The 23,800-nt window shown below is 40.3% G+C and overlaps 1 protein-coding gene across 1 annotated transcript in view; it reads left to right on the top strand.

The window, feature by feature from the left end:
- The window catches only part of frmd5a (FERM domain containing 5a), a 57,248-nt gene that overhangs the window by 18,561 nt on the left and 14,887 nt on the right, over positions 1-23,800 (top strand). The window contains 3 exon segments of the mRNA XM_029434864.1: positions 19,769-19,873; positions 20,727-20,769; positions 21,920-21,998. Coding sequence (XP_029290724.1) covers positions 19,769-19,873; positions 20,727-20,769; positions 21,920-21,998 — 227 coding nt within the window.

The raw sequence follows: 23,800 nt of genomic DNA, 5'->3' as shown, positions 1-23,800 counted from the left end.
GTTCTCTCTAGGCTTCCACAGCAGAGTTTAGAAGTCTTTTGTCTTTAAAGGTTTTTTTTTTGTAGTGAATTGGACTCAAGGTTGTGGCTCTCCAGGGAATTTGTTAACCTCCACACATTGTGTTATGACATTGTGCTCATTAACCAAGATCACAGGACAAAATCCCTGCCATTGTTAGATGTAGACCTGTCCTTTCTTCCCCACACACCCACATTGGGAACAACTTTGGGGTTCAGTGTTTTGCTCAAGGATAGTACGACATATGAACAAGTCAGAGGCTCACACCACTAAGCCTTATAACTAACGGCAGGCTTGTTATGAGACATTTCTCATTTGATATTATGAAGGTCTGCATAAAAAACGAGTGATTATCTGTCTTATTGTTTCTTTTATTATTGTCACAGAATAACATTAAGTGGTGACAATTGGTATTTAAATAGGCGATGCATCATCCTAACGACCTCTTAAGCGTACCTTCATTCATCACTGTCACTGGACCAGACAGCCAGTTGTACATGGTGTGCGTGTGGCTCCTGTAGCACAGAGACATTTCACATGTCCCTAGTAGATCAACATTGTCTCTCTCTGTCTTGTCATTGAATTAAAATAATGAAAATGAATGAATCGCTGTATGTGCCCTCATCCCTCCCAAATAGGGGATTACAATTCGATTACAAGTATTTAATAATTAGGGAAAGTCAAAAAAGACGCAAGAGCCTCGTTTGGCAGGATTATAACAGATTTAGTGGCTGTGTTGTTTCTCTGGGATTGAAACAACTTGGCTCTATTCAGTTTAGAAAGTCAACCCGAACGACTTATTCCTGTTTTGTGTTTTGTTTCTTTCATATTTTCTGAAAATATACTGCACTCTGGCTACGTTTAGACTGCACTCCATAGTGCTTTCCTAGCAGCATGGATTCTGCTCAGCAATTCCGTCACTCTCGATTTGACGTTGTGTGTCGTGTCGCAAGAGACACTTTGAAATCCGATTTGAGTGACCAGAGCGTCTTGACTGATTAGAAAAAACGATTGGAATCGCATTTCAAACCAACCACCAAATGTGGTTTGGATCCGATTTTGAAACATTTTTTATTTCCTCTGTTTTTTTTGCTGTCCATACCTTCAGAAATGAATCTGGATACAATATGTACATGTAAACAGATTTGACCTTGCAGTCTTAACGAGGCCGAAATGTCACCATCCATTTGACTTTCTGTTTCCTTTTTAGTTCATTCTTTACAGGTTGTATATTTCTCAACTCAAGTGTTTAGAGACTTCAAATACATGTATTTTTCATTCGTCAAAGTGAATCCCTTTTACGTGTCATTTTGATAGTGTGCAGTGTGAATCCCCCTTGAGCCATAAATTCAGGTATGCTGACAAACCTATCAGCATACTTCCCAGTTGCAGTTTTCCTTTGCTGACGAGGGAAGTTCTCATTTTATGGGCGGTGCGATTTTTCATTTTACAACAGCTCATCCATCTAGAGCAGAACGGCAGCACAGAGGACGATGAAGGTGATGATAATGTTGAGAAGCACCTTTTGCTTCTGGGACCACTGCGCTCTGTTAATTTTATTCTGATCTGATGGATGTTCTCTACCAAACCCTCCACCGTAAACGTCAAATTCAGCTCAGTACTCGCACCTGTTATGGTGTGTAGAGGGATAACTCTTCAAGAAGAGACGTAACCAACATTCATACATAGTGATACTGTGAAAAAAAGAAAAGTTTAGCTCACTTTCTGTTGATGGCACATTTTCTTCCTGACCATCTTCCTCTGGGATTTGAGGGAAATGTTTATGCATGTGAGCACACAGATACATCACAAACTGAGATTAAAGATGACTAAGCAAGTTGTTCTCATTTCTCCATGGAAAGGCATTTTGTTTAAAGCATTCATAGCAAGCATAGGGCATAGCGCAAAAACACAGGAATATTTAGCCTTTAGTTGAATCTCAGACTTTGCACAATACTTTTTAGAGGGACTCACCAGGGAGCATTGCCTGCATTGCTGGATGACATCATAGTTCCCAGAGCTGTATGGCTGAGTAGAGGTTGGAAAGACGGGGGGAAAGGGAAGTGCAGCCTCCCACGCCATCCCAGTCCCAGTTACACCAGACCACATGCCACCCTGTGCAGCCAAGCCATGCCATTCTTGCTTCCCCCTGGGCAAACAAAGACCCCTTTCAGGCCAGTCCCTACTGTGATCATGCAGAGCAGAAGCAATCTGTTCCTCTTGGCTGCTCACTGTGAAGTGACCCAGCCTTTTCCTTGCTACAGCTTTGCTGGTTTTTGCAGCGCTCAACCAGCAAGGCTGATTCTGCTTGTTTCATTTTCTGCTTGCTCCTGTCCATCTTCCAAAAGGCATGAAGGCTGATATAAGCAATCTCCTCGCTGTGGAAATGCATCAGTGTTTTCAGTTTGGGTTTTGATTTGAGAGGCAGAGGTTCATGGTAAATGGCCTCTAAAGAAAACCAAAAACTAATGGTTGTGACATCTACCACAGTTTATTACAACTTAGTTTATTTTCAAAATGTCAACCCTTCAGGTTGTAGGATTGTCAATGTAGGAGTGTACAATTGTAGGATTGTCTGTTTTTATTCCTACAGATTAGAGTGACATTAAAATTAAAAACAATTAAAATAGTTCCTTTTCCACCAACCTTGCGATATATAAGAGAACAACATCTGTAACGATGGTAACTGTACACAACAAAAATGGCGACAGCTGTTGCATTAAAATGATTAGAAAACTAATAAAGATGCAAGACAAAACTTATTTTATTATACTTTTCTAGATGAAAACTGGACTAAAAGGTTTTTGTTGACTAAAACTAACAAAAATCCCAAAACATTTTTTGACTGAAACTAATATACATTCTCGTCAAAAGACCAAGATTAAGACTACATTAAAATCAGGTGCAATTGGCATAATTAACAGATTCTGTGACCAGAAAAAAACAGAGAAACGTTTCTGGGAGTTGCAGCTTTTTTACTTGGAAGAAGTTGAAAGTAAAAACTTTGAATCATGTTACAGTCTTCTGCCTGAATGAAATGAATGCAATTTACAGACCTCCACTACTATAAATGTCCTTTAGAAAACAAATCTATTTATATTGTATATTGGCATTGTAGTATCCATCACATTTATACAGCCTTCGATGTTGTGGATTCTCTTAGCGAGAAAGTGGAACAGTAGCTGAAAGCGTTTCGCTGATATTGAGTTACTTTTTCAGAATTCACCTTCCTTTTGATGCTTTCGGATGCTGCAGGGCCAGAATGCCATTAGTTTAACTGACTTTAAGTCCGGACTGGGAAGTCTGGACCAGCATGCACCTGTACTCCCATCAGCCCTCTGGGGTGGTGTCACGTCAGTCAGTGGACTTCTGTTTCTTTCTACCTGCAGCATCAATCCACTGGCCTCATTCAGTCACTCGGTAGTAGGCAGGGTGTTCAAGAAGCCTCGACCTACCAAATGAAAAAGCTTTTGAGCCCTCAAGACATTTTCACGTTTATCATGGAAGCTTTTCTTTCCAGTAGAATGAAGGAAATCCCAGCTTTGTGGAAGGAGCATAATTTTTTATTAGAAAGACGAAGGGAAATAAAAAGAAAATCAAGAATTATAATATTTCTCTTTATATTTAACTCTTCCATTAAACCTTTTTCCGCTGACAGGTTGTGTAGTGTCAAACTCTCCCGCTCTCTTTATCATTAGGAATTTGCTTCATCTGAATCAATAGCTCAGTAAGATGCATTTGTCAGTATTGACTTGTTGGTTTTCAACAGTCCCTTCTCTCTCCCTGTTCATTGGCAAAGAATCATAACTTTCAGACCAGAGAACATAAAACCAGACTTATGTAACACAGCACATATTTTGTATTCAGTCCCCTGATAATTGATACATCCATCAAAGCATTAGAAAGGCTTAACGAAAGACTGATCCGACCATAAATGAATGATAATACTTTGTATTTTGCAAGAACATTTTATGCTGACGCTAGACAATCTCAGCCCTTAATCATCTTTTTGGATGTGGGGAAACTTGGAGACCCAAGCATAAGCATGAGAAAAAACTTATTTTATATAGTTATGTCCATTCTATTAATTTTCTCTCTGTGAGAACCCTTTTCTTATTGCTACCATCTTAGTTGGAGTTGAGTATTCAAAGGGAATACAAGGAGCTCTTCATTTTTCGGTCACCCTGACCGTGTGCTTTTTCCACTGTGGTATTACAATACTGTGGGCAAATATCTCATTTTACCCAGTGAAGTAGAAGGCTCTTGTAAAGACACTCATTTTCAATTGTAAAGATGGAGCTCTCTTAATTAGATAGCTTAGATTTGAATGCTCACGGAAGAATGAGACGGTACAGCCAAGTGGCCTCTACAAACGCTGCGGTCGTTTTAAGGGTTTTACTTTCATAAGCAGTAATATTTTTCACAAGAGCTCTGTCTTGTATGGATTACTGAATCATTTCTGGTGTGTCTTCCTGATACAGGCTAATGAGCATTATCAGGTGAAATATACAACCTGACCTCGTGGCACACTAAGAGCTCAGTTTTTTTTACAAAATGTCAAATAATACATTCTGTATCTCTAGAAGATGACTAGCATGACAGTACTTGAAGTGTGACAGAAGCTGCACTGAGAGATTGTCTGCTGCCAACATGATTGTTACAGAAGTTCAACTCTTCAGAGTAATGATGTGAAACGGTCACTTTTTATGGTTGAGTAGCCAAATATGTTTTTTCTGAATGACTGAAACTTAAGATCTAACTTTATTTCCGTAGTGATATAACATTAATTTCTCCATTCGAACACTGAGATTGTCTTCTCTTCCTACTCTGCGTGCTTGCAAAGTCTTGGTCTAATGTTTCAACATGGCATTTTTAAGTGTCAGATAATAACACATAACCTGATATTTTGATATTTGGGAGGAGCTCATTGTTTTTGCTTCAGGCAAATGATTGTTTCTGTCATTTTACAGGGAGTTTGATAGCAATATTTTGAGTCAAAGTGATCTCCTTGGATAAGATTTTAATGTATTTTTTACTTAGCTATTTAGAGTTGTATCTTACTCACTTGTTTTTCCATTTGAAGTCTGGCACACTCAAATCAATACCTTATGTAAGCTGCGTGGGAGACAGCTGAAGATGAATTTGAGACTCTGTTACTTAAGAAGAATGAGTGCTATCTTTACATTGTGTACATTCTGCAAGAAGTCGCCTACCTTCATTCAAAGGGCATGCATTGAAGAGTAAAGCCCTGGGTAAGAGAGGCTTGTAAGAAGTGCTGCTCATGGATACCACCGTTGCTATGAGAAACGTGTTTGAAGCACAGCTCTGTTTTGAGAAAAGTATAAATGTTTTTGAACGCCTAATGATTAGGCTGATGTGCACAAAAATTATGCTAAGCCCTCTGCTATGAGCATGCAATCGTGTGCCCATTGAAGGCAGCGAGAATATGACACTTTACTGTATTTTGTCGGATTTGTGCTCAGCTCCCCTCCTGTCACTTTCAATGTCGACTGCTGTCTGATCAGCTTAGGAAGGGTACGATTTTCACACAGCATGAATAACAGGGAGCGAAAAGGCCATGTTTGTCCCTCTGGGTTTGTGTTGGTTTTGTGAATATACTCAGATTGTCAGTGAGGGTTTTGAAAATTCTGGCGTCACATGGCAAAGTGTGTTTTGAAATGACTGTGTCTAATAAAGGCTGAAATACAGTTAGTGAGCTTCACTCTTCACTAACATATGCTCCTCTCACTTGCTGATCAGCAATTTGTCGTTCGCTGCTAAAAAAAAAAAAGCAGCTGGAACGCTTAGAGACACAATCTCTGCTTTGTCTTTGCCACATGATGATGATGCTGGATCCTATATGATTCCATGAGAGGTTTATAACCTCCAGTCCCTGTGGGGCCATAAGACAAGCTGGCACCATGTCCCCCCCTGATGAGAACAAGCTAAGCTGCATGGGACTGGAGCAGAAAGGCAGCTCAAACACTTCTCACAGCTGCCTTTGAAAGTTCTATTTTTTGCTCCACTTCTGGAGATTCATCCTAAGAGGTTTAATTTATATTAGCTGTAGAATCAGATTGCTCTCAAAATACTGGCTTTTAATTAAGCATGCAAACCAATTAAGTTATGCTCTTCTTCGTTTTCCCCGTGGTTAACCTCAGACAAGGTTAGCGGCAGAGGCGCCCACTGTCACAGGGTTTGTGCTCCTATTCATGAGCCTTTTTAGTTTAAAGTTAAACAAGCTGAAGCCATGTCAGCTTATTGAAAACTCCTGTCAACCGCTCCATGCATGCGACACAAAAACTGTATCTGTCACAGCTGGCCATCTCCCATCATGTCTCTCTTTGCAACACATGACATTATACATTTGCTATGTATCAGGTCGCTTTGCCTATTTCTAAGCAAAGCACTTACTTTGATATCAAATATATCTAAAAGATGTTCAATACACTAGAGGGAGCTTGTAGATGTTGAACAGAAGAAGCCCAAGAATGGAGCCATGGGTAACTCCACTTCATTTCTGTATGCTCAGATGTGTTATTACCAAGCAACACAAAGTAGGTCCTGTCCTTCAAATAGGATTCAAACCAGTTTAGTACTGTGCCAGAAAGTCTAAACCAGTTTTCATGTCTGTTTAGTAATATGTTGTGGTCGTATGTGTTGAATGTAGAACTGAGATCTAATAATAGCAAGACTGAAACTTTTCCACTGTCTGTGTTTTAAATGGATGTCATTCAAAAGCATTAACAAGAGCAGCCTCAGTGCTGTGGTGGGGTCCAAATCCTGGAAAAATCAAAACCATTTTTCAGGGGCGGTTGAAACACAGCCCTTTTTAAATTATTTTACTTAAAAAATGGGAGAAAGACAAACTATTTTATACAATCAAAATAACTTTAACATTGTGTTTGATGGATGGTCACTTAGTTTACATGTGTCCTCATTAAAACATTGATTTAAAGAAAATATTTCCAGTGTTCAATTTAGCTCTAACAGTGGCAAGGATTAGGCAGTCGGGAGACTACTTCCTTGAAGCCTCATAAGTGACACTACAGTAAATCTCTCAAATAGGCTGTCACTCCAAATCCCCAGCCAACAACTCAACCGCCCTTTTTTAGCTTGTCCTGCCTCGCTATTTGCCAAGTACAGCACAATGTGTCGCAGACAGCAGCCGCCCTCGCTTTCATAGTTAAACTCTTCGCGGCTGTCACACTAAATAATCAATAAAAATAACACAATGTCAAGAAATGATTCTGCTCGCTATCGTGTCTATAAGAGGGTGAAAAGAAATGTAGAGAGCTGCTGTGCTTCCCCGTCCAACTCCTCAGCAACCTCCTCAGGACAGTTTGGAGTGTGTAGTGCCTGCCATGAAAAATTGCCAGAGATTACATCACATCAGATTACATCAAACAAAACGGTCTACACATTTTCTGAACATGATTTTATTAAATCTTTTTTTTTAATTAAGGCAATAATAAACTTGGTCTATTTTGGAATTTAAATAAAATGTGTGTTTACTTAACTAAAAACTAAAATGCTTTATAAATTGTTTTAAAAATATGTTAAATATATTAAAGATTGTAAACTAGACATGACAGTGGGTTTAATGAGGCCTAATAGCTTTGTCGCCTGCAGTACAAGGACTTGCTGTGTCCTCTGGGAGTTTTCAAAGACATGGCCCTTTGTTTCCCAGTAGGCGATCCGATTGTGTGTGACCAATGCGATCATTTTCTAATTTTCCCCATTACAGTGGAGCCTTGCAGTTCTTGGCTTTAATGAGAGATTCTGACTTTTGAAGGTTATTTACCATAGTGCAACTCTGATACTAATAGACCTCTTGTTTTTACCCCATGTGCTACAAATCCTGCATACTTTATATGACTGACCATTTGCAGTGTTTTTTTCTCAGTTAATCGGTTAATAGTTTGTAATATAAATGTCAAAAACAGTAACAATTGCAATTTCCAGGAGCCCATGGTGACATGATAAAATTGCTTGTTAACTCTGACCAAATTCAACATCAAGAGAAGAAAACCACCAAATATTCACATTTGAGAAGATGGAACCAGTGATCCTTTAAACATATGTTGCCTTTAAATCTTTAATGATTAAGTGATTATCCAAATTGTTACCAATTTTGTTTTTGTTGACTGCCTTATCGATTAATTGATTCATCTTTGCAGCTCTAGATAGCATTATGTCGGGTTGTATTGTTTTGCAGATACAAGTGCAGATATATTTGAAAGGTTTTCTCTGTAACACACAATAGTAATGTTTTGAGCTAAAAATTATTATGGGGAATATTAGAATTTAGTAGGCTTATTCAGCGTGAGGTGTTTTAAAACAGTCAATGGAGCTCAACATCTTTGTACTCCCTAAAATAATGTTCTCATCTCTGTAGTTGCTGAGCTGCTCCTTCCCACTGAATTTAGTCAATATTCTCTTCAAATATTTAGTACATCATTTAAGGGCAGGAACAGGAACACCCTCTGCTGGATTTAACTGCATTCAATGAAAACCTCGTTTCTCTAAATCATTTATTGAAAAGATTGCATCTCCCTTGGGCCTCCATTAGAGCGTTGACACACAGGGGCAGTGGTGGGCCTTTCACGCCTGTGTGCACAGGCAGCTAGTCTCCAGGGCCAAACAGCTTTCTCCATTTTTATGGCTGGATTCACCACTGGAAAAGGATCTTTCCTGGGGCTCTGGAGACAATGGAGAGGGTGAAGTGGCACCACGGAGGGGCCCCTCTGCTCAGCATGAGGTGTTTTAAAACAGTCAAAGCGTGCCAACTTTGAAAAATGGAGCTCAAAATCTTTCCACCAGTCAATTAGCTAGCTCATCTGCAAGTACTGCTCTTAAACCTTATATCTTCAGATACATATACATTACAGTGAGTGTGTCAATTAGACCACCAACTTTGGTAGCTGTTACATTTTGTAGCAGCAGTGGTTTACTTCAGAGGCCTTAACAGAGTCTGCTTTATAGCATGCTAAGTGCATCTGGCATGCTGGAGTCGGACGCAGCTACAACACATGTGAGAGGTCATCATTAGTACTAAAGGCACACTGAGTGATATTCAGGCATCACTACAGTAAGGGGGTAGCTGAATGCAGTTTACAAGGAAGCACTACTTCATAACTGCGTTGTGTGTCATTGTAAAAAACAATATCAATATCTTTATTAAGAAACGTGCCCTCCAACTACAACCATAGCATAACTTCTTGTAATGTTCTCATCCTTGTGTGCTCACATTGTGTCCAGCTAACAAAGAGATACAAACATATTTGTCAAACCAGATAACTTTGACGAAAATACGTTATGAGCAGTAACTAGGGGTCGGTCATTTCTATTGAAAAACAATGTTGCAAATCAATGAGCAAGACGGCGAAGCCACGTCAGTAAGTCCACCCTGCTAAGTTATTCTCAAAAACGTGTGTGTGCAGAGCAAACATTATTCCATCTGGAAGTGACTTCATCAGCAGAGGCAGAAAAATCAAGCTTCTGCCCACTCATTACAGAAAAGTTTGAATTAAATCAAAAGGATTCTGCTCCCTTTGTCTTTTCTTGCTCACTTTAATATGCTGCATCTGACATTGCAGCTGCAATCTTATCATTGTGTCCTGCTGGCAAATGTGCAATTAATGACACTGCCTTGTCAAATAATAGAGCCTCTGCGTGCTTTGTTTTACAATTAAGTTTCTAGAGCCATCGGTCAATACGCTGCACAGTACTATTGGTGTGCATGTTTTTTGCTGCAGCGAAAGTAGCAAAGCTGGAGAATGCATGCATTTGCTGAGATATATAAAAAGATAAAAATTCCACTCCAGGACCATTGCATGGCCTTTACTTAGATAAATGAGTCAGAGGTGTTCAAAAGCTCTTAATTAAGCAGAAGTGAAAGAGGCTCTCCAAACACAAAGACTGTTTTCATTGCACCGTGATCTGCAGATATATGAGACACTGAGGACAACAAGAAAGCAGAGCGTGCATCTGCTGTCAATCAAGCTTTTTGCTTTGTTTGATGTGTTCCCTCCTGAGCAAACAATAACACCAAAGCTCATTCAGGCAACAAAAGATATCTTCAGGAATTTCTGCCTCATAATTTCCCCATTATCTAAATTCCCATACCTGCAATGAAACAAGACATAAGCACGTCGCATCTTAACTCCATTATGCTCTTCTGAAGCTATTTATTAAACACCCTTAGACTAGGTGATGTGCCTGTCATCTCCACTCAGCTCAACACTGGTTCTAGGTTCTCAGAAGCGCTGACTGTTTTGGACAAGGTAGTCTCTCGTTGGAATAACCTAATGTGACAGAGGAGGAGAGAATCTCAGGGTCAAAAATCTCCATAGATGAAGCCCTGAGGGTTCTTCTTCCCTGCAACCCAACTGATTCTGAAATGCAAAAACTATTCTTCAGGTATCCAAACACAACACAAACACAATTGTTCTGAAATACTTTTCAAATGTACCTGTGATTCTATTGAAAAGATGTCAAAAGGGCCATTCCCAACTGATGTTTTCTCCTGTGACTTCACATTCAATCAGCCCACTTTACAAAAATAGGAGAGGCTGCGGCTGGGAAAGATCCCACTTCAATAATGGTAGAAAAAGTCTAAGAATTCAGAAGGGAAATTACAGTTTGACAGTTAAAAGATAACTATGTCTCAGTGAATCCTCATCTTCCCAGAAAGCCTTTTTTCTTTCTGCCCTCTATCTCAGTGCAGTCTTGCTTTTCATTAAAGATGTAAAGGCAGTTTATTTAGGGCAGCACACAATGCTTTAACCAGCTGTTTTGTTAGTGTCAAGATATTCTTAAAGTAGCAAAAAGGAAATTTTTGCAAGCAAACTGTTGAGTGTGAAAAATGGGGGGGGGGGGGTACATTTGCAGATGAAATGCTCTGACACGGGAAGGCAATCCGAGTTCATCAGTGTGAGTCAGGAGGGGATTGTGAGATGAAACCAGTGAATGTGCGCCTTCACAGAAAGGGGTTTCTCATTATCAGCACAGTATCACTGATAATCTTGCCAAACAGAAGGTGTCATGGTAGTGGAGCAATTAGGCCCGATGGGTGTCCACGCATATTTTAGAGATGGCAGGCTGGAGAGAAAGAGCCAGTGGTGAAGACTGCTGGGTGAGCTCCAGCTGCCTCTCCCTGACAGGGGTTAGCTTTGGAAAAGAGGATGAGACTAGAGCTCAGTGAACTTTTAGCCTAATTGTTTAATAAATAAAAAAAAGCGCTGGGCTGAGACACACTGTGGATATTATAACCTGAGACCAATGAATAAACCATGTGGTGCAGTTTTTAACAGTAGCTTCTCACAATGAACCTGCTGGGGAATAGTTACTGTTAGGGTTCTTTGTTCTTAAATATCATTTATGAAATGGATGAAAAAACCATCTCCGAGGCTTTAACAGCTGCCCCTGCCAAGAAATCTAATAGTGCAGTGCTTATGGCTATTACACTGATAAATAACAGACATTATTCAACGTGTGAATGAGTCTTTTACAGCAACTTGAATCTGCATGTCTGGTACAACCCGTCATGCTTGTGGGCTAAACCTCGATGTAGTTATGGTAATACTGCACGCTGTAAAACTGCCCAGTTATTTTTTCATGTAGAGGTTAACGTTGCATGAGAATAAATGTCAGGTCTGACGGTCTGATACAGTCTGGATTAGCGACACTGAGTCATTGCCCGACAGCCTTTCACTACACTGGGGGAGACCAAACTGGCGCGTCACCACTAAAGCTGTGCAAATGCCAAAAAAAATGAAGCATTGTTTATATGCTAATCCCAAGCATGACACCAATTGTGCTGCTCATTCTGTTTTAGGGGGTATTTGTCACACTTTTTAGTAAGAAAACCTAACTGTTGTACAGAGGGGGAACAACTCCAAGCTTGCTAAATATATATAGTGTGTGTGTGTATTAAATACATATTTAGCTGGTCAACAAAAGAACAATCTAATGCCTGGATGATTTCTTCTGTTATCCTTGATTTCAAACCTAGCTCTGCACAGGGTCCTACAGTGAGTATGTTTTGATACAGTTGCACCCACAATGCTTAGCTGTATGTGCAGCTGAGAGATGTCAGAGAAGCTATTAAAGCCAGGCAGGCAGTGGAATCCATCACTTGTGGGCTGAATGTCATGACTCTGGATTTGTGTTCCTGTTTTATTTTGTAGAGTTCACCTCCCTTGTGTCATGTCTTGTGTTTAGTTCCTGTCTTTGTGTGGTTTCCCGCCATCGTCAGCGTCTGCCCCGCCCCTGATTGTTTCCACCTGTTCCTACTCACCTCTTGTATAAATTGTCCTGTCTCCCCTTGTCTTGTGCCAGTTTGTCTTGTCATATCTTTGTGAGATCATGTGCAACTACCAGTGTTCCATGAAGTGTGCTTTTCAGAAACATTTGTATATCCTCCTTGTGAGCGTTTTGAGTTGTTATTTTGTTGTTTTTTGGAAGTAAAGTTTTGGTTTATTCTACACTTTACCCTTGTGTCTGGAGTCGTGCAATTGAGTCTTCCTTCCCTGTGTCCGAGTCGTAACAGAATGAACTGGCCAGAATGGACTCAGCCGACTCCAAAAAGCTTCAGGACGCCCTGTCACTCCGGGGTGTGATGATCCAGCAGCATGGGAATCAGCTGGTATCAGTCAGTCGAGGAATCCAGGACTTCGCAGGCCGTCAAACAGAGTTCCAAGCCTCTGTTTTCTCTGAAGTACACCTCCTGACAACACAGATGCAACAGCTCCTCACTCGCCTCCCCAGCTGTTCCCCAGCAGCCTCTTGAGACCCCACTCCATGCTTTCACCCGATCCCTCGAGACCCCAGTCCCTGCGTTCTCCTGGCCCATCGAGACCCCAGTCCCTGCGTTCTTCTGGCCCCTCGAGACCCCAGTCCCTGCGTTCTCCTGGCCCATCGAGACCCCAGTCCCTGCGTTCTTCTGGCCCCTCGAGACCCCAGTCCCTGCGTTCTCCTGGCCCCTCGAGACCCCAGTCCCTGCGTTCTCCTGGCCCCTCGAGACCCCAGTCCCTGCGTTCTCCTGGCCCCTCGAGACCCTAGTCCCTACATTTCCGTCAACCCTCGAGACCCCAGTTCCCGTGTTCCCCTTAACTCTCGAAACCCCTGTGTTTCCCTTGATGCTCGAGACCCCCGTGCTCCCCCTCCCTCGTGAGACCCCCATGTTCCCCTTGATGCTCGAGACCCCCATGCTCCCCCTCACTCTTGAGATCCCTGTGTTGTTCCCCCCGACTGTCGAGACCCCAGTGACTCCAGTCCGGTCTCCAGAGCGGCACCGCCGGTCTTCAGCCCGACCTCCTGAGCGTCTCCTCCGGCCCCCAGCCCGGCCTCCCCAGCAACTTCGCTGACTTCCAGCCCGGTCTTTCCGCCGGCCTCCTGAGTGTCTCCGCCGGCCTCCTGCGCAGCTCCACCCGCCTCCAGCCCAGCCTCCTGAGCGGTTCTGCCCGCCTCCAGCCCGGCCTGTCCGCCAGCCTCCAGAGTGGCTTCGCCGGCTTCCAGCCCAGTCTTCAGCCTAGTTTTTCCACCGGCCTACTGAGCCATGTAGGCCCCTGGCCAATCGCATTCCCACCAGCCTGTACTTTGTGTGCAGTGTTAATTACCAAATGTTAGCATGCCAAAAACGATGATGAACATGGTTAATATTGTACCTGCTTAGTAGCATCATTAGCATTGTCATTGTGAACTTTTGTAACTGGTTAGCCTCAAAAAGCTTTGCATTATGCATGTTTAAGATTATTCAGTGAATATGCATATCCATTACAAGGTACCTTTCTTGAATTGCAAACAGTTTTAAAACCCCCAAGCGAAGAGACCAACTGCTGTCTTGACTAATGTAACGTGTGTGTGTTTTGCACTTTTTCCTTAACTGACTTCATCACACAGTTAATTATCACTTTTAATTGGACTATTTTCTCTTTTATAATTACTTAACATCCCTATATCCTAACGCATTAGTATACAAAGCTAAAACTCCAAATTCGCAAACAATTATTGTGGTTCCAATCCTTTTATCACATAAGGTAACTAACAAACCTCACTCCCAAAATGTTCCTGCCGACCGTTGTAGCATGTATAATTTGACTAGATGATAACAGTTGGCCTCTCCTCTTTGAAACCATTCTTCTCTGCTAATATTTGTGTAAATGAACAATAACATTGGTCATAATGGCATTGATTTATTAAAAACGCCATGCCATAACAGTGCCAAGCGGGGTTACAGCTAAACATATCAATTATGAAGAACATTTTGACTTGTCTTGGCATTTAGCTGAGTAGAACATTTCTCTCTCAGGAATTTCTCTTTAATCATAAATGCCAACTCATATTTCCCCCATTCAAAAGATCTACCATTCAGAAACTTTAAAAGCAGTTATCCTTATCGCGCTCTTTCGCTGTACTTTTCATGATTCCTCACATTTATGGGGTAAATCCTCACACATTCCCATCGTGTTTCGATGGCCCACTTTTCGCCTCATGCTGCAAAATATTTCTCTGGTTCACGGCATTATCTTGCACTAAGACTCATTACATCTGCATCACATTATATCTGTGTATGCCATCAAATCAGCCCGTTTCCTATATGAGTGAACGGCTTGGAAAATGTATATTATGTATAGTCTACGCACACTTGCTTGTGACTTTGAGTGTCAATATTAGTTCCATCTTAAAATGCTTTGTCTTTGCACTTTATGCTGTGTTGTTCCTCGAGGCATCACTCTGACATTGTGTCGTAATCACTCTTAATATATTCTGTCACTTTCCATTACATGTTCTGTGTCTCCTTAAACCGCCCAGGGTTACATATAAGTTAATAACCCTATTTAAAAACTGCCATTGAGCTACTACAATGACGGCAAATGTCCGACCATATGCTGATCAGTTGGTTCCACCTTTTTTTCTCCACCATTTTGCCTAATTGCATTTTATGGAGTATTTCTTTTAGATATCTATCTGGGAGCAGTAAATCAAATCATATATCAGATAAAGCTTGTAATTTATTTTACTACTACTGACCAGTGGATTGCTGTAGTTATTTCCTCTCAGAAATCCTATATTGTTCATCTCGGCTAATGAGTGTGATAATTGCTTGCTGACTGTGGCTTAATGAGAGAAGACGTATTATGTTAAAGATGCAGAACTCTTTCAGTGTATTTCTTGTTTCCACCCTAATAGCCACTGGCATTATTTTGAGAAGTGTATTCATAGTAATGTGTTGACTGTTTGAGAATAAACCCCATGAATACAGTTCAGTTGCAGTCTTCTCTTCACAACTGCGTGATTTTAGTTGTGTTTTAAAACCCAGATTTCTTGGCATTGATTGTTGAATATATACTGCTTGTGGAGTCTGAAAAGATATCAACTGGTGTGTTAGCCACAAAAATAATGGCTGTTGGAATTTGGTACTTTAACAAAGCAATGTGCCTTGAATGTGTGCATCAGTCGAGCCTGCTTTGTGTGCCATTACTGTAACATCCAAATAGCTCCATTGATTTTTCAGATGAAGTCTTCCCCTGTCCTTATCAGCTTCAAACTAATACTCTGAAGGGGTATAAATCATTTTCTTTTCAAACATTGGATTTCTGAAATGTGTTTGAAATCACTGTCATTTTTGCCTATAATACTGCAACCGCTTGTGTTAATCTGTTGGTTTAGAATAGCATAATAATGTACATGATTCACTACTAAAATAATTGCAAATGTAGATATGTACATAGACTGAAATGATGTGCTCTAGTTAAACACTGTCATAACTACTAGCTTCACGTGTGCACTTTAATAAAACAATAACACACACATAAACGGACTGGGTTTTACATCTAAGAGAGCTTCATAGAAACTGTAAGTGGTTGAATCTGTTGGCCTTTGTGTGCTCCCTGTCACAGTCTTGCACTACTGTTTCCTGTTTTATTTTGAAAAGTTCACTCCCCCTTGTGTCATATCTAGCTGTACTTCCCGTCTGTGTTTTCCCTCTCTTCTTGATTGTTCAGTCCCAGCTGAAGTGGCAGGGTCATGACTTGAACTCCATGGAGCTCGGTCAGGACACTGAACCACTCTGACACCCACTCAGTCTCCTGGGACAAAAGAAACAAATCTGCTTATGAAACCAAAGAAATCACCTCAGGGTTCTAGGTACAATTAGATTTAGCATTACACTGCTTACACACACACGCAGTCAATGATATTATGTTTCCCACTCCTCTCACTATAAGGTGATACAATCTTTTATTAATGGTCTGTGCTCCTGCGTTGACATGGATACCATTTTAATGATTAATCTGAAAGGAAAGTGCCCATTATTCACTAGGGGCTCTTTAGTAAGTAAGAGAACCACTACACAGGACTGTTGTTTTCAGTTAGAGGCACGTCAGATAGATCTTTTTAATTATCATGTGTCTTTCATAAATGCCCTTTTCCCTCTGTTGCCTCAACATCAGGCAGTAAATCATTCAGTGGCGCTCTCGGAGAGAGATTTACTATATCAATATTTTTCTGTACGACAGGGACATTTGGTGACAGGTGATTTCTTAGAGAACAAATCCATCCTCATTTGCATTCTCAGAATTTATCGTGTTCCTGTACACTTCTCACAGTGTATTTATTACATTTTCTTTCGACGGGAGGTGACAGAAGGTTCGAGCCTATTGATTCAACAAATACAACACAGCAGGATTTGATGTTGTTAATAGGGTCCCACCTGATCACCTGGTTGATTTAAAACTCCGGTCAAACCAATAGATCGAGGCTCCTGTAGATCTATTTTGAGATGCCAATCTAGGCGACGAAAAGGTTCATTAGTGTTGATTTGAAATTTCAGAACATCCTTTCTCTCCTGCAATCACCTCAGTCTTGTAATTAGAGGGACCAGCTGGGGAATAATGCAGCTGCATTCGGCGTGGGGCAGGGATGGAGGTAGAGGGCACCGGGGAGCAAGAAGGGAGGGGAGAAGGGGTTGGTGGGAGTGCTGTTGAATACTAACAAACTTGCTCTCTCCTTGCAACAAAAGAGCAGATGTCTTTTCTAACTCAGTGTGTCCTCGCCATACAGGACCGTTTTTTAATTTGTGGTTGGCTTTGTTACTCTCAATTGCTCCCTCTAGCAGGGTTCTCAGCTCAATGATACACCCACAGGAGAAAACATGCTTTGCACTTTAAAAAACTGAAATATGTTTAGCTTTCATTGTGTCTTTTTGTATTTTAAGTGCATACTACCTGCATATCTTTAACTTGATTTAGATTATTGTACGTGTGTACTTGAAATCGTCTTTCTCCAGGATAAATCTAGTGTTTAAATTGTGTGTAATCCTTGATTAGAGGATTTCTTTGAGTAATTAGGTTATTGTGGAAAGCTAGTTGAAATTACTTAAGAGCATGTAAACACAAGGATTAATAGATCTCTGTTAAAATAGTAGTTTGCACAAATCTGTGTTTTTTTACTTATATCCTTTTTATGTGTGTATGCTATGATCCTTCAAAAACGCATCTACCTGCATTAATGTGTTTTGAGCTCTTCTGTACTATAAGAAAAGACAAAAAACCCAGAGAAATAATCTTCAATCTTCATTTCATTGAGGCTCTGTAAATTAGCAGTCATGTCAGAATGGTTAGTAATGTAACAATGAGGGAACAGCCTCAAAGTGACAGCGGCGAGCATCCATGAAGCCCCTTGGTCTCGCTACAGAAAGGTCAGTTACCTCCAGTAGCGGAGATCCTATTGGCATTTGGTCACAACGGTTACGCAATAAGCCCAGCATTGACAGGCCTTTGTCCTAATGAAGTGTCTTTTATCTGCAGCGTGAGTAATGACATGGAGGAGAGTGCTGCCAGTGACACTTCTACTTACTGTCACAGGGCAAACGAGCAGAGAGAGAGAGAGAGAGAGAGAGAGAGAAGGAGGAGTGAGAGGCTCACTGTGACTGCCCAACCTTGACCTTAGCTGACCTCCTCATAAGCCATTATCATGGCCGAGACTTAAGTGCCCATCAGACAGACATCAAACATGTGATTTAATCATGGTCATGAATATGACTGACTTTTAAAATGTTAATACATTGCTTTTTAGGAATATAAATATTAACATGTTTTTCTACAGAGCAGTTTTCCACGTGTATGTAACACAAAAAACTTTACGAGAATTTCAATGAAGTACAGTTTAAAATTAGCAAAGTTTTCCAATTTAGATCAGAAAATATCTGATAAAAGAATCAGAGACATGAGTATTAATCTGCTTAGGCATTTGTTGATACCCAGGTAGTCACTAACTTTGTCTCCTTGTTATTTGGGTGGGTAGTGCACATTGGGTTTATCTGGGATTTGCTGAAAACAGCTGCCTCGTGCAGAGGGATACAAGGTTGATGAAACCAAAACAGTAAAGTTGAGGGCAAAACAATGAGCTGAAAGACGCTAAAATGCTTCAAAGAACAAAGGGGAACTACAGAATCGGGTGGGTTCGTAATTTACAAGCGGAATCTCTTACATTAAAAAATGACATCAGATAAAAAGTCGCTTTAGTAGTTGCCTCTAAAATGCCCATAAACAGTGTGACAAATCATGGCCATTTATATGTATTTGTGCTGGCTGACCCATTAAAGTGCTCGTGAAAAAAATAAAGAAATCCACCATTGAGACAAGGCTGCGATGTAACACTTACAGCACCGGAGTCATCCTCAGTTTTAGCCGTTTTCCTGATACCAATGAATCGCACCCACCTTCTAACCTCATCACATTTACTAGAAAATGCTATAATTAACACTTTTTTGAGGTATGTAACCTGCCAAAATACATCAGTTTATGATATCCAGTCTGGTGAACTTGCTTAACATTTCAGTTTTGCGTATTGCGAGTTATTTCAGATTGATAGTTTGTCGTGCTTCATTGTCAGTCTTACATTCAGACTTGATTCCAGCCCTTCAACGTGACTGACACTGATTTGAACTGTGACACCTCCGCAGCTTTGGATTAGTCACAGAACTGTCACTTATACTCTACCTGGCTTGCTGCAGTGATGCGCCCAGTTGTAATCATCCCTATTAATGTAATTATGCTAATTATATCTGCATCCAGTCTTCCAAAGGGAAGCGATGATTTATTAATGATTATTGAGAGCATTATTTAACTTGTTTCTATCCTGCCATCTTTTCAGAAGAGTTTCTAAACATTGAATGCTATAGGATGTTACGCAATGTTTTATGTGCTACTGTTGAATCTCTACAAGAAAATCACTTCCAAATGTTTTGCTTTGCGCCAGAATGTTCAGCAATGTTATGCAGATACATTGTTGTGAACAGGAAGAGGGGTATCAGATATTTACTGGACACATTGCAGGACGTCCAGCCTCCTCTCTGTGCTGCAGTATACGCACAGGTGTCTCTAAGGGAAGCCTCCTCATGAGGTTCAGAATGCAGAGTATTAGCAACACTCCATTGAGGTTTCAGCATATTTAATCCATCCTCTCTTTGAGCTCCTCTTTTAGCTGTGGACGGGGTTTATTCTAGACACTTCAGATAGCTCTGGCTGTGTATTAATATTGGATGAATCCGAGATATCTCTGGCAGGGTTTTAAATAAATCTGAAGCACATTCTGCTCGCAGGAATTATTTCTCATGTTTGTACTCAGGACAGTACATTTTTCTTTTGTTGAATCTTTTCTTGGCCGCATGTTCAAATATGTTTGTGATTTATTATTGTGGGCATATTTGCTCAACTTTAGTTTTTCTTCTCTTCTATTACAGCGGGATGCAAAGGGACAGTATCTGTTAGACCTCATCTGCCACCACCTCAACTTGCTGGAGAAAGACTATTTTGGCATCAGATATGTGGATCCAGACAAGCAGCGGGTAAGTGTGTAGTCGTTGTGTTTGTGTGAGCATGACAGGCATTCTTTGGGTGCATGCTTATGTGCTTAATTTATCGTTTTGCCTAACAGTGTTGCTTTGTGTCCATATGAAAATCCTGTGTGTGGCTGTACTTTTAAAAATTGATCGGCTTTGATTTATTTGGAAGAATGACACATTGTGTGAGTGTGCCAGAGTGAAAAGTTGTGTTCTTCCGTTTCTTTTATTCACGCCGCCTCTCAGACAGACGGTTGTTCCATCAGGCTCTTCTGCTGTGAGGCATGTAGTAGCACTGCCTGATTCATGAAGTATTCACATGTTCACAGATCATGTTGTAGTCCTGCAGACAAGAGCCAAGACCTGCTGATGCTACATTTCCCATGCCGTCACTCAGGACTATTTTGGTGGCTGTTACTGTGGGTGGGGTTGGCAAGAAGTCAACCTGGGAGAAAGATGGAGAGAGAATATGCTCCCAGAGAGAAGGAAAAATCTTAATCTGGCTGAGACACACAGAGCCTGTGTGACTGTCACCACCAGCCGGAGCTCACTGTTAAGTGAAAACCTGTTGTCTAATGAGTCCTCCTGCTCTAACAGTGTCTCAAGAGACCTACGCACGTCACAGAAAACCCTGCAAATTCTTCTATTCAAAGCAGCTTTGGCATATGGCATATTTCTCCAACAGTGCCATTATAACACCTTACGTGGCACAAACAGGTTTCCCCAGAAAACTGTCAGTTGAACGTCATGACAGCTGATGTTGAACGTGTCAGCCGAATGATTTGATGTGTGGATTACTCGGACAGGATTTATTTGTGACGTGATCATTTGCATTCATCTGTTTTTCTCTCTAATGCAGCACTGGCTGGAGTGTTCAAAATCAATTGCAAAGCAAATTAAATGTAAGTACTTTGAGTTTATGTTTATAATTGTGGATGCTGGATGATTAAATCCATCATCCTCAACACAAGGTCTGCACTGTTGTTGAACGACTTGATGTATATTTGATCCATATCATTTACTGTGGAGTTCATTTAGAAACAGAACATTAAACAGCAGAAACACTGATGATTGTCATTTACCCATTGAAAACGCCAAACATTTGCTGGTTATGGAACGTATCTAATTCGCTCAATCACTTTGCTTCAGTACAATTTTGAGGTACTTGTACTTTACTTGCGTATTTCGACTTTATGCTACTTTATGCTTTTGTTCACTTCATTCTAGAGGGAAAAATATTTTACTTTTTACTCCCTTCAGTTTGCAAAATAAGATACTACACACAAAACCACAGATGAGCTTACTAAATGTGTTGCATTGTTAAAGAATAAATTGACCAACTACAACATAAAATGCTTCTTACAAATACTGTCATTGCAGCAGTAAAAATAATCTTGTGATATAATAGACTGTGTAATAATAAAACACTCATAAGAGAAACTTTTCTGCATAATAAGTACTTTTACTTTTGATACTTTAAGTACATTTTGCGGTTAATACTTATAGTAATGAGTATGTTTATACTTGCTTGCTTTTCTCATTATTGTAAAGTCGGTTCTTTTGGATTTTAAAGCTTCTATAACTTTTGATGGAGAAGTATCATTATTTGCAACATTTTATAGAGAATAAAGTTTGATCTATATCAAGAAATTAGTATTATAATTTAGTTTATTTTTAGGATTTATATATGACAGGGGGGTTCACATCGATCAACAGAAAGAAAAAGAAGCTGTACATAAGTTTTCATCAAGAAAACATCATATATTCTAAAACTAATATACACAACATGATACATATGCACAAGAATGTAACATGAACATCCACCAATAAACAATGCTACGTTGGTAGCTCTATAATAAATTAAAAAGTAAAGGACATAAACACACAAGAAAGGGAAATGGCAGAGGACTGACAAACAACTGCCCTGATAAGTACTTCATGGGGATAACTCTGCCTGTGTGTGAGTCTTAAAGCAGTCTTGCTTGTTTGATCTCTTACAATGATAGGATTCCTGTCTGTTGCTTGAATATCTTTGTGTTTTCTTTCCTCCAGCTCAGCCTCCATTCACCATGTGTCTGAGAGTCAAGTTCTACCCTCCTGAACCCGCTTCTCTAAAGGAGGAAATCACTCGGTATGACCTCCTGTTGTTGCTTTCACATGTGACTCTTATACTGCTCCAGCTTACCTTCATGTCACTTTAAAAGTTAGGAAGAAACACTGCCATCATTTGACAAACTTGTGAAAAGCAGCTGTTCAGATTTCCCTGGAGTACAGACTGTGCTCTAAAACTTTTACACGGAGAAAACATGACTCTTTCTAAACATTATTTAAAAGCCTTCATAATTAAAACGCCTGAGTACTTCACTGTCTAAAACATTACGATAAATATTACACAGAACACAGTTTTCAAGAGTGAAGCAAGTGGAAGAAATGACTCGTAGCTTAGTCTCCGTCCGAAAGATAACAGGTAGAACACTTTGCGACACCACTCCAGTTTTTCCTGTTTAAATGCACACATTTCTCTCCATCGTAATTCTTCCTAAATTGGTTTCTGATGAATTAGCAGAAAGGTGGAAGTGACAAATTAAAAGTGAGAAGAGCCCTGCGTTTACACTGCCTCCAGATACTGCTGACTATCCAGCATGTCCAGTGTACTGATACATTCATCACCGACAACATGGAGAGAGAATGGCCTCCTCTGTGTAATGAGATGAAATGTGCACCACATGCAGAGTGCTGATGCAGAGTGAAACGGGAAAAGGAAGGTGGTGGGGGGGTGGGGGGTGATACATGATGATGAGAGTGTAGAGGGCAGACCACAGAGGGCGGGAGAGGGTAGATAATCAATCACATACATGGGTCGTTCACTGGGTGCTCCCTCTCATCACATTGTGCAGGGATTCTTTTTGGACAGCACGTTGATGCCACATGAAAAATCTATAGACTGCAAAAAATAAGCAGTTTCTCTCATAAATTATGCAAACATTTTGAATTAGTCATAGTAGGAAAAGCACAGGTGTCACTAATAACTTTAGTGATGGCTCCGTTGTTTTCAAGCGTCCCAGTAAACCACAACAGAACTGATACTGATATACACCTGTGCTTTTTCTACTTTCCTACTTTATGTCCTCTGGGAAAAAAGGCCTATTCAATATTGTTAACATGCTTTCCAGGTGTGTTTAGGAGGAATGTGATACTCCAGTGTGTAAAAAAATAAAAAGGAGCTAAATAAATGATTATTTTACTGCTGTCGCGTTCAGGCTTTAGCCCTCATCAGACCGTGTATGGCAGCATGTATGCAAACCACAGGAAAGTAATTACACCTGTGAGAAGATCACATGACAAGAAAAAAAGAAAGAAGGGGAAATATAATTGGTGCAATTTTGTATTTTTGCACATTAATAAAAATGATAATGTACCAGTGTTAGTTCAAAAGATAACTACAAAATTCAAAAAAAGAGGGCATACATGCATATAAATAAAAACATTGCACATCATTTTGCTCAACTGACCCTGTACAGTAAGATCTGTAAGGGGAAACAACTTTTGCTGGTGTGTTATGTCTGTGAGTGAATGTTTGTATTGTACAAATGTTTTGTACTGCAGTCAAAACATCAGCAGCCATTAGCACTAAATGGCCCATTTATTGTACTTGTCAGACCTTCAAAAGGGTCAGTTGCAGATTGAACAATGTGGGAAATGTAAGCAGCTTTTTAATCCCTCTCTCCCCACAGAAAGCGTTAACAGTCTTTGTGGAAATGGCCTAGATAAAGAGAAGCAGGTCTGCTGGCTGATTGTTAAAAACAACGAGAGGAATGTCTGATTTCCTGTTCATGGTTCGGGGGTTTGTAAAATAATAATAGTATATTATAATTATAATAATAGTGATAATAATTCTGATTATCACCAACATGATTTTTGCTTCAGATGTTG

This window comes from Cottoperca gobio, chromosome 6 (genome assembly GCF_900634415.1).
Source record: "Cottoperca gobio chromosome 6, fCotGob3.1, whole genome shotgun sequence".
NCBI classification, from domain to species: Eukaryota; Metazoa; Chordata; class Actinopteri; order Perciformes; family Bovichtidae; genus Cottoperca; species Cottoperca gobio.
Note: the sequence above shows the minus strand (reverse complement) of the source record. Positions and strands in the feature narration are given on the sequence as shown.